Source organism: Nomascus leucogenys, chromosome X (assembly GCF_006542625.1).
Source record: "Nomascus leucogenys isolate Asia chromosome X, Asia_NLE_v1, whole genome shotgun sequence".
NCBI lineage: Eukaryota > Metazoa > Chordata > Mammalia > Primates > Hylobatidae > Nomascus > Nomascus leucogenys.
This window is the reverse complement of record NC_044406.1, coordinates 29,147,238-29,164,134: the sequence shown is the minus strand read 5'-3', so window position 1 is coordinate 29,164,134 and position 16,897 is coordinate 29,147,238. Positions and strand designations below refer to the sequence as shown.

At 37.4% G+C, this 16,897-nt stretch overlaps 1 protein-coding gene across 4 annotated transcripts in view; it reads right to left on the bottom strand.

Annotated features, from left to right (window-relative positions):
* Positions 1–16,897, bottom strand: part of GK (glycerol kinase) — a 76,323-nt gene that overhangs the window by 13,466 nt on the left and 45,960 nt on the right. For all 4 annotated transcript variants that reach the window (XM_003261182.2, XM_003261183.2, XM_003261180.2 and 1 more), the window contains 2 exons: positions 10,780–10,822; positions 10,295–10,375 (listed from right to left, as the gene is read on the bottom strand). In XM_003261182.2, the coding sequence (XP_003261230.1) occupies positions 10,295–10,375; positions 10,780–10,822 (124 nt within the window). The remainder of the gene's footprint in view (positions 1–10,294; positions 10,376–10,779; positions 10,823–16,897) is intronic.

Below are 16,897 nucleotides of genomic sequence, written 5' to 3'. Positions count from 1 at the left end.
TATCTAACAGTATTTCTTGATTTACTAATCAAGAAAACAAAAAGCAAAGAAGCTAGCTAGTAAGTAATTTTTTTTTAAACAAAATCACCTAGAGCTGTGGCAATAACGATAAAAACATATTTCACAGTTGGATAAACTGGCTTTGAGTCCCAGTTCTAGTACTTAATTGCTGTGTAATCTTAGTAACTAATCTAAGTAACTTAGTCAGTTAATCTTAGTAAGTTAATCTAAGTAACTTGCCTAAGTTACTCAGGCTTTCTGAGCCTCCATTTCTTCACCTATAAAATGATCACTATGACAACACTTACCTAAACAAATTACTGTGAAGCTCAATAGGAGAATATATGTGAAGGTTCTTACTAAATGTAAATATTGACTTCACTAATTTCTTTAAGGTTAAAAAAGTATCAGCCAAATACCACTGACTGATGAATAGTTAAAATGCAGTATCTCTACACAATGGAGTATTATTGGACTATGAAAAGGAATGATGTCTTAATACATGCTACAACATGGATGAGCATTGAAAACATTATGCAAAGTGAAAGAAGCCAGGCACAGAAGACCATATATTGTATGATCCCATTCATATGGAATGTCCAGAACAGACAAATCCATAGAGACAGAAAGTAGATTAGTAGTTGCCTGGGCTGGGGGATAGGGGGTGGTTATGGGGTTTCTTTTTGGGGTGGTGACAATGTTCTAAAGTTAGATTGTGGTGACGGTTGTAAAAATCTGTAAATAGTATTACTATAAACCATTGAACTGTATATTTTAAAAGGGTAAATTGTGTGGAATATGAAGTATATCTCAATAAAGCTATTATAAAAAGATCCTGAAGGCAAAAAAAAAAAGTATCAGCACAAACCATTAGGAATACCAAGAAAATTTTTTTAGCTTTGATAGTTCATTCATATAGATTATTAATGTAAATTACTCCCACAGAGTCACTCCAAACCAAACGTCAGGTGATATTAAATGTAGGGACCTGTCCCCAGTTCTATTAACTGAATTACAAATGGTCATGCCTTCTTGTTGTCAGTTGTCAAAATGTAAGTAAACTAGAGAATGAATATGCTGGTATATTCCATCATTCATAGCTTCTATGAGAAGTTACTATGTTACTGCAAAGCTACAGAATGCCACAATTGTTGTTTACACATTTTTATATATGTAGACATACATACAGTACTCTGTATCACTACATATATAAAATGGCTTTTTAACCACAAGAAGTATTTGAGGAACAGATCTGGCACAGCTGTGCAAATATGACAAGGCTTTAAAAATGGGACAAAAACAATTCAACAAATACCTTACAAGGGACTCTAACACAGCTCATTCCCTGCCTGAAAGAAGTTGTTGTACGTATTAAGTTTGACACATTTACATATTTAGGTACTTAGTGGGATCATTGAAGAGAACTAAGTAAAATTTTGGTTTAAAGAGATTTAAGAACTTTACTCTCAAATTTCCTTAGGAAACAGACAATTCAGAGATAGCAGCTGCCAAATACTAGTAAATATGTAAGAGTTTCTAGACCAGTGCTGTCCAATAGAAATATAAAGTGAGTCACATATGTAATTTATATTTTTGCCACATTAAAAAGGTAAAAGGAAGGTAAGATTAATATTTTAACCCAATGTATTAAAAAAACTTCAACATGAAATCAATATTAAATTATTAAGATTTTTTTTTGTACTATCTTTGAAATCTGGTATATACTTTACACTTACAGCACATCTCAATTCAGACTAGCCACATTTCCAGTGCTCAATAGCTGCATGTGGCCATGGCTGCCATGGGCAGTATAATTCTAGACCTAATTGAAAAACAAAAACAAAAACAGGTGTCCCTCCTCCTTATACTCTCAAGGACACTGTCCTTAAATAGCATCTAACCAAGAAATGCATACATAATTGTTTTAGGCAAGTAGAGTTAAACTATGAATTTTTAGAAGCCACTGTGCTAGGAGTCTAGTAAAGTGATTTTGTGGCACAGCTGGTGGGACTTTATACTCTAGGAAACCACATGCTGATATATCTCATTTCCATTGAAAAAGATAGGATGTTACATGCTTACACCATATTTTTAAGAAGAAGCAATATGATTTTAGCAAAAGGAAAATCAAGGTTTTGATTAGAGGTAACTAGCTGAGAATCAGAGTATTATTTAGATTAAAACAAAAGAAAAAAAAAATAGTCACTGTTAAGGCTCCAGGAGATAATTGTTTTAAATTCTGTCATCAGGAATATACAGAAGTGTTTTGTTGTGATTGAAAAACTAGATTCAATATAACACAATAAAAGGTGGATAAAAACACTTATCTGAAAAAAGTAAATAATTTTGCTGTCAGGATATAATACATGGTATGATTTAGCCTTTAAAGAAATAAAAATGAGAGACATCTCTAAATTCACAAAAGACAAGTGGTCTTCTGAATTCAGAGGCAGGAAATAAAATGGAAGATGGTAATAATGCTTCAAAGCTGGACAGGAAAAGAGTATAGCAGCCAAAACCTAAAATGATAAATAGAAGGTGACTGTCTACTTGTTATCAATTAAGTTACCATAAATTACACCCTAAGTATAAAGATCCAATACTTTAGTATATCATCTACAAATTTGAATCAGCCCTTGTTCTAGGTTATGACTCCCTGGAAAAGATGCATGCAAGCTTAATAGTTGTACACTAAGGGAGATGCAATGAAAGTGAGAGGGTGTAAAGAATAATAAATTAAATTATAACAGGGCAAGAGGAATAAATTATTTTAAAACTAGACATGTAGCCTGGAAAGTGAAAGGCTAATAAACAGGCTATAGGAAGACTGAATTAAAAATAATCAAGTAGATCTGATGTAATGTCATAGCAGGCAAGCATATTTTTCTTCAAAAGCTCCTTGACATGAATGCCACTGCCACAAACAGTATAAAAATAAAGCAGGATATTTCAGGATGCAGTACAATTGTAGCTTACAAGGCAATTAGGGTGAAAATTGGTGAGTATGAAGAAAAATCAGGTAAAGTAAAAATTACCCTAAATTGCTTACAATCATTCATCAGGCATAGCAAACACAGTTTTGTGTATACTACAGTGCTATGCATCTGTACGTATATAGTTTATAATGTAGTTAGTTTGTATATATTAGATTACAAATACAGTGTCTAACTCTATAGCATTTTTAATTGCATAGAGAAAGGGAAGAGTTGAATTGGAGCAACATTATTTTTGAAATGTAACAGATTTCATTAATACTTCATAACAAGTTGGGGAACTAAAATTAAAAGCATTTACTGCTCAGAAAGTATACTTTTCAAGAAAGAACATTATAAAAGTTCATAAACAATATTTATATGCTTGTGGCAAATAGACTTTTAATTAAGGTGGCTCTCATGATCCCTGCCTCCTGAGGTGCATACCCTTGCGTAATCCCTGCCTCTTGAGTGTGGTGATATCTGTGACTTTCTTCTACCCAACAGTACATATCAAAAGTGATGGGATATGTGTGGTGATGTGTATGTGCTTCCATTACATGATTTACTGTGCCTGTCTTGCTGGAGATATTCCCTCCCTTCCTGACTTTAAGGAAGCAGAGGACCACTGGGGGTCCCTCAGGTAGCAGGGAACTGCAGGTAGCCCTAGGAGCTGCAGGTGGCCTCCATCTGACAGGTAGCAAGAAACTGAAGTCCTCAGTTCCACAACCACAAGGAACTGAATTTTGCCAATAACCTGAATGAACCTGGAAGCAGATTAAACCTCAGATGACAGCAGAGCCTCAGTCAACACCTTGACTGCAGCCCTGTGAAACTCTGAGCAGGGTACCCAGCTAAGCTGTGCCTGGATTCTGAACCCATGGGAACTGAGAAACAATAAATGTGTTGTTTTAAGCCACTTGCATTTGTGGTAATCTTGTTACACAGCAATAGATAATCTATTATATAGGTTTATACCTAAAATCAGGATTTAGCTCAAGAAGGATGAAAAACTCTAAAAAGGAAATCTTAACGCTATAATCATTAAACCATACCAAAGAAAAGATAGGGGAAGAGATATTTAAAGAAACCAATGAGGCGATATAGGGAACCCTCTTTGAAGCTCATATTTAAAAAGAAAAAAATGGCCTAACATAGGATTTGGTATTTGAACAATATTTAATGGGTATGTATTATCTGCCAGCCTGCTGGGACAGAGTGGTAAACAAGATAGACAAGTACCCTGGCCTCAGGAAATCTATATTCTAGTGACAAAACACAGAACATGGAAGTCTCAAGTCATAAGTAAGCTCAGGTTCATACTCATATTAAAAGTTCCCAAAAGGATTTTTGTTTTGTGAAACAGTATTTGGAAAAAGAAGAGGAACAAGGATGCCAGAGGGAAGTCAGAACCACTCAATGGCTCTATTTTGCTCCAGTCTCTTCCACTACTGATAAATATTTTCCAACTAGAAAGGGTGGGACAAATTCAACCAGTTTAATATGAGTTTAATGTCACAGAACAACTTAAGGATCATGAACACCTATTTCTTTTTACAAATAATGAAAATGAGAATTTAGAGGTATTAAAATGTCAGGTCTTACTATCACCTGCCAGGGGCTTCAGAGAGAGAAAAAGAGTTCTCTTGGTGATGAAAAAGAAGATGCAGATGCTTACATGAGCAGAAATAATGAGTTTGTACTTCAAAAATCCCCTTTGTTCTAACCACAGAGGATAACAGACACGATATAAAAGAGAAAACTGAAACAACATGCTGACTCAAATACAGAATAACATCTATGTGGACAGAGACGGAAACACATAACCAAACAGGACTGAAGCCACAAGCATGATGGCTTCTGATTTATTTTTCTATTTGTGTCAGGGAGTAGGAGTGGTGGCTGGGAACTGGTTCCTCCAGAAGAAAGGGGTCCAAAATGTTTCGTGCAAGACAGGGAATAGAATCAGGCTCAATGCTTGAAGCCAGGGGCTAGGTGGCGCTCTCTTACTTGTGTAGGGATGCTAGAAAAACAAGCAACTGTATTTGCTGACTGAGGCTATATGGCTTAATGGAAGACAAGGCTGGAAGTGACAATTCTAAACTACATGAAGAAATCTTGTATTAAGAAATCCAACAAGGCCGGGCGCAGTGGCTCACGCCTGTAATCCCAGCACTTTGGGAGGCCGAGGCAGGCGGATCACGAGGTCAGGAGATCGAGACCATCCTGGCTAACACGGTGAAACTTTGTATTTTCAGTCTATACTAAAAATACAAAAAATTAGCCCAGCGTGGTGGTGGGCGCCTGTAGTCCCAGCTACTCGGGAGGCTGAGGCAGGAGAATGGCGTGAACCTGGGAGACGGAGCTTGCAGTGAGCCGAGATCAGGCCACTGCATTCCAGCCTGGGCGACAGAGAAAGACTGTCTCAAAAAAAAAAAAAAAAAAGAAAAAGAAAAAAATCCAAAAAACTTAATAGCTGGACTAGAGTTCATTCCGGCCTAACACAGATTTTAAAATACGTATGCTTTAAGTATTTGGAGATAAATTAGGAAAAGACTTCCATTTTAAAAACAAACAAACAAGAAACTAAGAATCAAAAAAAAAAAAAGAGAACTGAAACAAAATCAGGTGGATGTGAAAAATAACCAAATAAAAACTATAGAAATGAAAATATTAAATAAGATGAAAAATGTAATAGATGGGGTAAACTCTAGACTAGATAGAGATGATGAGTAAATTAGCACTCCCCCACATTGCTGGTAGGAGTGTAACTTGCCACATCTACTGTGAAAAATGGTTTGCATTATCTACTCAAAGTGAAGATACACATAATCTATGGCCTAGAAATTCTACTCCTACAGAAAGGTGAATACATTTACATCAGGAGGCATACACAAAAATGTTCATAGCAGCATTTTTCATAATAGCCAAATACTGAAAACAATTCGAATGTCATCAACAGCTGAATACTAAACTTCAATAATTTCATATAGCAATAAGAAGCAATGAAAAAAACAGCTATGTATAATACTGTGGATGAATCTCACAAACATAATGTTGAGTGAAAGAAGCCAGATCAAAAAATACACAAAAAATACATACTAAGTGACTCAGATATGCATGCACATGCTCTCTCTTTTCTTTTATATTTTTAATATATCAAATATTAAACACATGCAAAACTAAACTCTGGTGTTCAGGGCTGCACATTTAAGTGTTAGAACTACAAAGAAAAGTAAGGAAGTGATTATGATAAAAGTCAGGCTGATGTTTATCTCAGGGAGAGTGAGGAAGTTGTGATCGTGGGGCAAATAGAGGTTCTTGGGATTGGCAGCGTTCTAGGAACAAGTTACATGAGCCTTTATAATAATTTTTCGAGTTGTATCTTGATATTTAATGCATTTTTCTGTATGTGTCTTATATTTCACAATACGAAAAAGGCTTTTATGATTTGTCTTGTTTGTTTTAAAGAGAGAATTTGGAAATGGAAGGTAGATACTGAGAAACTCACCAGGGACGCAGCACAGAGAAACAAAGAGATTAAAAAAATATAAAAGGGCAGTTAAGAGACATGGATGATGGGTTGAAAGGTTCCAATATTCATCCAATAGCAATTCCAGAAGAGGATGGAGGTAATGGTAGAGGAGCAATATTTGAAGAGATAATTGCTGAGAACTTTCCAGATCTGAAGACAGACTTGGATCCAAGTACCTAACAGGATAAATAAAAATAAATCCAAACCCAGGCATATCATAGTAAAACTATAGAACATCAATGATAAAGAGATAATGTTAGAAACTCCCAGACAATAAACCAGATTATCTACAAATGAACCACATATTGACAGCAGAGGTCTCATCAGCATCGAAAATGGCCAGAAGGGATGTGGGAAAAACAATTGTTAATATAGGCTTTTATACTCATCCTCAGAGTGAGGGCAAAATAAAGACAAACCTAAAAAGAATAGGCTTACTATCCCACACTAAAATTAAAAGAACTATAGAAGGATGCCCCTTAGCAAAAAAAAAAGAAGAAAAAAAAAAAGGAAAAAAAGTAGGTGGGAATAAAAAAGGTGTGAGACCAAAGAAATGATACTGGACACAGAAAACTAAGAAAAATAAGTCAATAAATATGATTTACTGTGGACTGCAAAGAAAACAATAGCAATTATTGCATGTTGAACAAAATGGGGGAAATGAAAGCTTTAAACAAAATAACACAATTGGTGATGGAGGCTGTAGAATAAAATATTAGAGGTCCTTATCATGGTTGGGAGATTAAAAATACCAAACAATGACATACACTCTTAGAAAAATATATGGTTAGGCCGAGCGCGGTGGCTCACGCTTGTAATCCCGGCACTTTGGGAGGCCGAGGCGGGCGGATCACGAGGTCAGGAGATCGAGACCACGGTGAAACCCCGTCTCTACTAAAAATACAAAAAATTAGCTGGGTGTGGTGGCGGGCGCCTGTAGTCCCAGCTACTCGGAGAGGCTGAGGCAGGAGAATGGCATGAACCCGGGAGGTGGAGCTTGCAGTGAGCCAAGATTGCGCCACTGCACTCCAGCCTGGGCGACAGAGCGAGACTCCGTCTCAAAAAAAAAAAAAAAAAAGAAAAATACATGGTTAAACAATATCTTAAAAATCTAAGGGTATACACAAAAGAAAAAAAAATCACCAAAATAAAAACATAGAAATGTATCTTATTGCTCCCAAATCAGCAGAGGAAGAATGGAAAAAGACTAAAAGACTGAAGATGGGTAGCTATAGTTTTAGGTTTTAAAGAGCATAAAGACTAAAATTTTCCGGTCTTCAACTTCTAAGCCTAACAACAATCGATCAAATGAAAGACAATATTATTAAATATATACTTTGTAAGCATTTACAAAAAAAGGAATTAGTATGACCAAGTGAAATTAGCATGTGTTTACTGATAAAAAGTTTTACCAATCTAGCATTATTCCCCACCCTTGTTTTTTGGTTTGGTTTAATTTTTTAAAAATGTTTGTTAATTGTAAAAAAAAATTAAGAAAACAAAGAAAAAAATTCTAACTACACCATTAACATATTAGCATGCATATGTGTGTTGTTGTTGTTGCTGAGACCGCTAGATTAGCAGATGAAGGAAGGGACATAAGCTAGATGCAGTGACAACACTGGACTTGGGAGACTGGAGCCCAGAACTTCCAGACTTACATGGAAGGAAATGGTACAGCAGGGTGGCCTAGGCATCAAGGCTTTGATGTCCAAGCATCTGGATCTGCTACTTACTGTTGTCATAAGTTACTTGGCCAAGGGACTCCAATTTCGCTTTTCTAATCTCAGTTTCCTCATGTGTAAAACAAGGGGATAGGAGGGTATATTGTCATATGATCTAGCGTCTCTCTCAGCTTTTACAATTCCAAGCATCTAAAAGCATTACATAAATTGAAACAAAATCATAAAGCATATGCTTGTTAAATCTCTAGATGAGACAAAACTGAAAGAGTAACAGTAAAGTGTGAAAACGAATTCAGACTATATAGGAATAGGCTAAAATCACTATTATGAAATTAAACAGGAAGAAACAAAGACCTGAATTTAGATTTAACAAAAAAAGTACACGAATACAGAATGGAGCAGACTTGGTTTGACAATGATTCATTTGAAAACGAGCTAGGTTTTTTAGCATATGCTCCCAGGGCCAATAATATGAAGTCTAAATTAATATTAATTATTTTAATTAATAAATATTAATTTAATAAATATTAGTCTAAATTAATGAACTCTCAGGCTAGAGGAGCAAAAGTAGTGCTTATGGTAGGAGAGGCACAAATCATCCTATTGATTGAGTACAGGTCAGATTAGATGTAGAATATTATATTCCATTCTGAACAACATGAATTGCAATGCACCCAATGAAGGGAGCTCAGAACTATAAAGCATCCAGAAACCATGTGAGATCAAGGCATTGGGTCGGTTTACCCTAGAGGAGGAAGACCCAGAGAAACTGACCACAGCCTCTAATGTTGGAACGCTTTTGACGACCAATGCAGGTCCAGTGCTAGAGGTGTTATTAAGAAGCAACTCTCGGTGTTGTCTTCAGATAGAAGTTGGATGGCTACTGGTAAAGGAGACAGGAGAAGGTTTTTCATATTGGGAGGGGAGTTAAGACCGAGTGACCCCTGTCCCTGAGGCCTGTTCCAGGTCTAAGGCACCTGTATTCTAAAGCACTAATTGTTTCCTATGCAAGAAGAAAAAAAGCAGAATCATATTCTTCTTATTATATTACAGGTAATACTTATCAAGTGCATATTCTAAGTGCCTAGTGTTGTGCTATGCACTCTCCACAGAGGGAAAGTAGAGAGAGAGAGGGCTTGTAGGATTTTAAGTTCTGAGAAGTGTTAAGATACATTTAATATACAGACTAAGTTTTCACAAATGCTTCCATCCATAGAAAAGGAGCTGGGGAGAAATATAGTGTTTATGGGTTGGGGAAGGGAGAAAAATAGAAATAAACTAATATTCTTCATGTGCTAGGCATAATGACTAATGAAATGTTTTAACTCTAACTAGAAGTCTTTAACTTGTGACCAAATTATTATCAGGCACTCCAAAAAATGAGCCTCAATGAGTTTGCAGATCAAGTGTATACTTGTGCATTATAAGGTAGCCATTTCAAAATTAATTATATAGAAATGCTTATAAGAAATGTATCTAATTTTACAAAAAGAATATTATTTCTTTGACTTTATAAATAAATGTTTCTAACACTAACTTACCATATCCTATAGGCTTAGGCTGGCGTATTCCTACTGTAACATACAAAAATGTTTGAAACAAATGTTTCCAGTGATAAGTGGCATAAATCTCCTCACTTTCTTTTCTATATCAAAATGTTACACAAAATTTATTTTTGTGAGGAGACAAGTGAAGAGAGTTGTTCTGCCTTTTTGTGCCCAGGGTTCTCTTTGGAACACTGGAGCATTTTATTTGTAAAAACAAAGAATTTTCAAGATGAAAGAAATGTTAGAGAGCACGTTAATCCAATTAAACTTTAGAGATTAAAAAAAAAAACCTTACATTGTAGAGCTGTCAAGTAATATGCCTAAGGTGACATGATTAATTGGCATAAGAACTGAGGAACCAATCTAATCAAGGTCTCCTGTGAGTCCTGACACCTAGATCAGTCTCAGGTTCCTTCAACGCAATCAAATGCCAAGAAAGCAGAACTTTTTGAGTCCCCTGTATTAAGATTTACCAGAAAAGTGTTAGAAAACACTGTAATTTTTATTAGCTTTGAATGTTTGTCATATTATCCATATTGATTAAAAAGAACTTACTTCCAAAGCATAATATACTGGTTTGTCTCTGCCAAGTTTGTAAGCCACTGTGGTGAGAAGGCCATGATCAGAAAATACACACTGCAGGAAAGAAAAAAAAATTAAAATAACATAGGTACAAAACAATGTAATCAATAAACCAATTTTTTAAAATAAATCTTTATAGTCAAAATGATCAGAATTAAGAACACATTTAAGCTGTATAAAGTTTTTTGTTGTTTCAAATTAGATTTGCATTAAGAATTTGACGAGGTCTCAGTCTAGATTTCCCACCAACACAGTCAAAAACACACATATAAAATTCAAAGAGCCTAAAATGGTTCTTATTAGAAAGATTCAAATTTTGTATTGAGCTCTAAATTAAACCCTGATAAAGATTAAGTAAAAGCTAAAGACTAAAAGTTATTTAATAGTAAATTATGTTCAAGCATTATTTATATGAACTTAAAGACTTTTATATCAATTTTTAAATTTAAAAAACCAACCTTATGGCCTGTATTACATAGTAAGAAACATCCTGTTCCATACCTATAGTTGAAGGGAGAATGAATAGTAAGACAATTTTATTGAAAGCAAATAATGAAACATTAATAATACAAATGATCAAAACTGACATATACTTTAGTCCAAAAAAGTCATTATAGTTTTATAAAAGTTCCTAGAGTTAACAAAAATCATATATCTTCATGGAATAATGTTTTAGAAATCAGCCTAGAAGAAAATGTACTTAGTGCAATCTTTTTTTTTTTTTTTTTTTTTTTTGAGATGGAGTCTTGCTCTGTTGCCCAGGCTGGAGTGCAGTGGCGCAATCTTGGCTCATTGCAACCTCCGCCTCCCGAGTTCAAGCGATTCTCCTGCCTCAGCCTCCCAAGTAGCTGGGACTACAGGCATGTGCCACCACGCCCAGCTAATTTTTTCTATTTTTAGTAGAGATGGGGTTTCACCGTGTTAGTCAGGATGGCCTTGATCTCCTGACCTCGTGATCCACCCACCTCAGCCTCCCAAAGTGCTGGGATTACAGACGTAAGCCACTGTGCCTGGCCAGTGTAATCTTAATAGAAAAATGCAGATATAGTATTTAGTGTTTAGTCAGTCCTAGGCCAGGGCTGTGTTTATAAAATACCACTGAATTACAACGAATTCTAAGTTCTGTCATAGTTATGCTACTACTAATCCATGTGGAGTGAAGCATCATGACTGACAGCCAGCTTAGCTCTATCATTAATACAGTCATAAAATGAGAAACACCACTATCTTCTGGCAGGGTGGGGAGGCTGGATACAGAGTGTGGGAGGGTGTAGTTGGAAAGCTAGGACAAGAGTGGCATGGAACGGAAGGCAATTTAAGGTCTGCCTTTGATAATCAGAGCCAGAATGTAACATGGCTGATACGGAAGAACTGAATTTATTTTGTGGCAGCCTTATCAATATAAACTTTGGACTCTGCAGCAAGTCTGGCCCTTGGACATTAATAGGTAGTTTTGACATGTGCCAGGCAGATAAGTGGCCCAAAGTGATACCAGTAAGGATCACAGAGGAACAGTTAAGCTTGGGGTAACAAGGTTGCTACAGTCACCCTTGCTTGGCTCTGCCCAAGCTGAGCATTCCTTCCCCGTGGGCCTTGCTGCTGTGCCCTGCACCACCAGGGTTCTAACTGTGCTGGTGACATTCCAGCAACTGAAAGATGGGACAGTGCTCAGTCCAGGAGCTGGCAGAAGGATCCCAGAAGAAGCTACTACCAGTCAGCACTAACTCAACAGATCCCGTCAGCTGCATTTTGATTGTGCAACAAACACAAAACCAAGGGAAATTGTTTTCTGACATTTTTCCAGGTACCATTGTTCTGAATAAGGATTAGCCTAGGATAGTCTATCTCTTCTCACCCAGATATATTCTTGGCCTGCTTGATGAGCAGGTGACAAATTCAAGTAGCATGGGACTAATATCTAATTTTGTAAAGATACTTGTCAAATAACACTAGGTACAGGTAATACATTCACAAACTAAAACACAAAATCACTATACCGTTTTATTGCCGCACACTGAAAAAGTTATATATTTCAAGTTAATCTACTGTGATAAATATTCATAAAAATGGAAGTTAATTATCTATTTCATGCTTTTTAAAGGAGAAATCTGTACCAATTTAGCATCCATATAAACACTATACTGAACAGTTGCATACGCGTCTTAGTGCAAAATTGATGAGAAGACTCAAGGCACTTAATAAAAGTGAATTCTTAAGTGAGTATACTTAATAAGCAATTAATGAGTATTAGCAAATATGAAGAGACTTCTTTGCTATATTTAGGCCACAGCTTTTAAAGCAGTATACAGGCAAGTATTTTCCTCTTAAATTTTATTGTTCTTTCTTCCCAGTCATCAAGCACATATGGAGCTTTCAGCATTTACGTGATCTACCTCGCCTTCCTCATTGTACACTGTACTCACAGAACACTGTACTGTGTTCAAACATCCCAGAAAGATGTCTCACTTTTTTAACTTCTACAAAGGTAAAAGTTGCTTGCTCTCCTTCATGACTATCACATCAGGACTGAGCAGCCCAGAGAGTTGTGACGAAGATGGCGCATAGGGGCAGGGGGCTTGACCCCAGAGGAAGCTGTGAGGGAGGTAAAAAACTTTGTCACACCCAGTCAGCACTACTGGACAAATGAGACAGCTATCTCAGGTGCTCTTTCAGAAAAATAAAATTTAATGTTCAAATAATTTTTACATTCTAGAAGAATTGGAAAATATAGCTAAGCTGAAAGAAAAATTAGAATCATCCATAATTTCTTCCCCCACTCTGAAACAGAGATGGGCTTTTCATTGAATTCTGAGCTGACTGTCATTTTCTCCCTGCTGAGGTTGGGAGAAATTAACTAAATTTTCAATCCCAACCTCTCTAACCTCTTACTTGGTCTTGCCCATCACTTATCCCCCGTTTATTTTACAACTTTCATCTGTTCTCCGCTCAGACTCCAAAGAAACATTCTCTGGTCTTACCATAACTTACAAACAAAATCAAACAAAATTCCCAAAATGTTACATAATCCTGTTAACCTCACAAACTATGTCCTTCTCTCACCATTTCTGGATGGTTGTATTTTTGCAAAGCACATGTCTTCGATTTCCTACCTGCTTACATCTCTTTTGACCATTTGCAACCAGGCTTCTATCTTGAGCATTCTAGTACAACTTCACTCTTGAAAGTCACAAAATGGCCGGGCACGGTGGCTCACGCCTGTAATCCCAGCACTTTGGGAGGCCGAGGTGGGCAGATCACGAGGTCAAGAGATCGAGACCATCCTGGCCAACATGGTGAAACCCTGTCTCTACTAAAAATACAAAAATTAGCTGGGTGTGGTGGCGGGTGCCTGTAATCCCAGCTACTCGGGAGGCCAAGGCAGGAGAATTGCTTGAACCTGGGAGGCAGAGGTTGCAGTGAGCTGAGATCATGCCACTGCACTCCACCCTGGTGACAGAGCGAGACTCTATTTCAAAAAAAAAAAAAAGTGACCAAATGAAGACCTAACTTCTATGTATAATGGTCCATTCTTGGTACTCAGCCTCTATGACCTCTTAGTAATGTTTTACGCTACTGACCATGCCTCCCTCATAAATATCTCTACCTTGGATTTCCACACTAATGAATAATTTCAGGCTAGGTGTAGTGGCTCATGCCTATAATCCCAGTAGTTTGGGAGGCTGAGGCAGGAGGATTGCTTGAGCCCAGGAAGTTGACACAGCCTGGGCAATGTAGTAAGACCCCATCTCTACAAAAAATTTAAAAATTAGCTGAGTGTGGTGGCATGCACCTGTAGTATCAGCTACTCAGGAGGCTGAGTGGGGAGGATCACTTGAGCCCAGGAGGTCAAGGTTGCAGTATGCTGGGATGTCACTACTGCACTCCAGCCTAGGTGACAGAGCAAGACCCTATCTCATATATATATATAAAACAAAAAATGATAACTGCATTGTTTTTCTGACTTCTCCATCCCCGTGCCTGCTACTTCTACTTGTGTAAATATCTCCTCTACTTTTATATTTTTTCTTGGTAATTTCATCTACTTCTGTTGCTTCAAAAACCCCTCTATCTAGGGAAATTCTAAAATTTCCATCTTTTTTTTTTTTGAGGCAGTCTCACTCTGTCAGCCAGGTTGGAGTGCAGTGATGCAATCTCGGCTCACTGCAGCCTCCACCTCCCAGGTTCAAGCAATTCTTGTGCCTCAGCCTTCTGAGTAGCTAGGATTACAAGCACTCGCCACCACACCCAGCTAATTTTTGTATTTTTAGTAGAGATAGGGTTCTGCCATGATGGCGAGACTGGTCTCAAACTCCTCACCTCAAGTGATCCACCTGCCTTGGCCTCCCAAAGTGCTGGGATTACAGGTATGAGCCACTGAGCCTGGCCAAAAATTTCTATTTTTATACTGAACTTATTCCACATTTCCAAATGTGTGCAACATACAGCCTGCCAGCACCACAAACACGCTCTGAACAGAAATTCTTCCACTTGGACCCTTTCCTTACTTTGGCTAAGCCTAACCACAGGGTCCAGGTACCTAGATGACATACATACTTCCCCTCCCTTTCTCCTCTGCAGTGCCATGCACATTCACTCATGGCCTCCCTCTCTGTCTCCATCCTTCTGAGCCCATGTGCTCATTACCAGGACACTATAGTGGCTTCCTCCATGGCGTCTTGGCCTCTAGTCTTTCCTCACTTTCACCCAAGACTGCTACTGACAAGTCCAGTCATCTCTGAACACCAGCTCATAAACCTTCAAAAGTTTCCTATTGCCTATCAAGAAAAGCTCCTTAGCCTGAAATATAGGGCTTCACAACATGATCCTAGCTTTATATTTTTTGTCACTTCCCTACTCTAATGTTCTCTACATTCTCTAAATGAAGTCTTCTATTCCCCATACGTATCTTTGTTCAGTGTTCCCTGTACCCTCCAATACTGCTCATTTTTCAAAGCATCTCATTACTAAGATAATCTCTTGTGATTTTTCTTTCCTCCCATTGAAACCCAACAGCTTTGCTTCAAAGTTTCTCATGGCACTTGATTCCAGCTGCCTGGAACCCAGATTCCAAGAATGTTTCCAGACTCAGGCTGACTCAGATGCTCTTGGTCATGTAACCTCAGATTGCCATGACCTGCAAAGAATTCCCATATCCCTCCTCCTCAAAAAACTCTCACACAAATAATGTCACACTCTTGCATGAGAGCCACTGACCCTGCTAGACTACAAGAACGTTTAATCTAGAAATGTTACACATTCCATTATTCACAAAGGAAGAACTTAACCACTGAAGTTAAAATTGATGAGATAATTAGGAAATCCTCAAGAAAAGAACCAATTAAATGTAGCCTCTTGCCAGTTGTATGGAAATCTTTTCCATACAGGAGGTAGTATAGTACACAGGTTAAGAACCCTGGCTAAGGAATGACATGGATCTGGGTGCAAATATTGCATCTCCCACTTACTAGTTGTATGCTGTTGCATAAATTTTTTTCTTTAATTCTCAGTTTCTTGATCTATAAAATGGCAATAATAGGATCTATATGTGGATTAAATGATATCACGTGTTTAAAGCACATAAACATTATAGGTAACACAATAGCCATTGGCTAAGCTTGTGTTATAATTGTCAGTATTAATTCAGCTTTTGAGGCATATTTAATTTTGTTCATGAATACATATAATTGGCAGGTAGCTTTTTTAATATTTAAAAGATTACCTTGGCCAGGAGCGGTGGCTCACGCCTGTAATCCCAGCAGTTTGGGAGGCCAAGGTGGGCAGATCACCTGAGGTCAGGAGTTTGAGACCAGCCTGACCAACATGGAGAAACTCCGTCTCTACTAAAAATACAAAATTAGCTGGGCGTGGTGGCGCATGCCTGTAATCCCAGCTACTCGGGAGGCTGAGGCAGGAGAATCGCTTGAACTTGGGAGGCGGAGGTTGCAGTGAGCCGAGATCGCGCCATTGCACTCCAGCCTGGGCAAGAAGAACGAAACTCCATCTCAAAAAATAAATAAATAAATAAAAATAAAAATAAAAATAAAATAAAAAATAAAAATGAATAAATAAATAAGAAGATTACCTTCAAATAAGTATAATGATTGGTGGAACAGAAAGAAAGAGTGCCAGATTCAGACTCAGAAGGCATGGCCTTGAGATCTGGTTCTGCTTTTGTGTCAAGGCTATGACCTTAGGCAAGCTCCTTGAGTATCCATTTTCTCATCCTAAAGTGGGAGTCATCTTCTTATTACTCTTAGATATGGGGCTTGTTCTAGACTCTGCATGTGTGAGTAGTAAGAAGATGAGATTGAGAGAAAAATATACCAAATCTCTACTTCTATCATTCTTTCTGCTTCTTGTCAAAGGAGAAACTTCAGATAATGGAGAGAAAGCACAATGCCAGGAAAATAACCTTGAAAATCCTACAAAAATATAACTTTACAGTTAGTGAGAAAGACTTAATATGCCAAAAACTATATATTATGGCTCTTCCTCACTTCTTCCCATCCCTCTCACCACCCCACCAATCTCCCCAAAAAGGCAAGAATACTTTGAACCAAAATTTAGTTTTTAGGA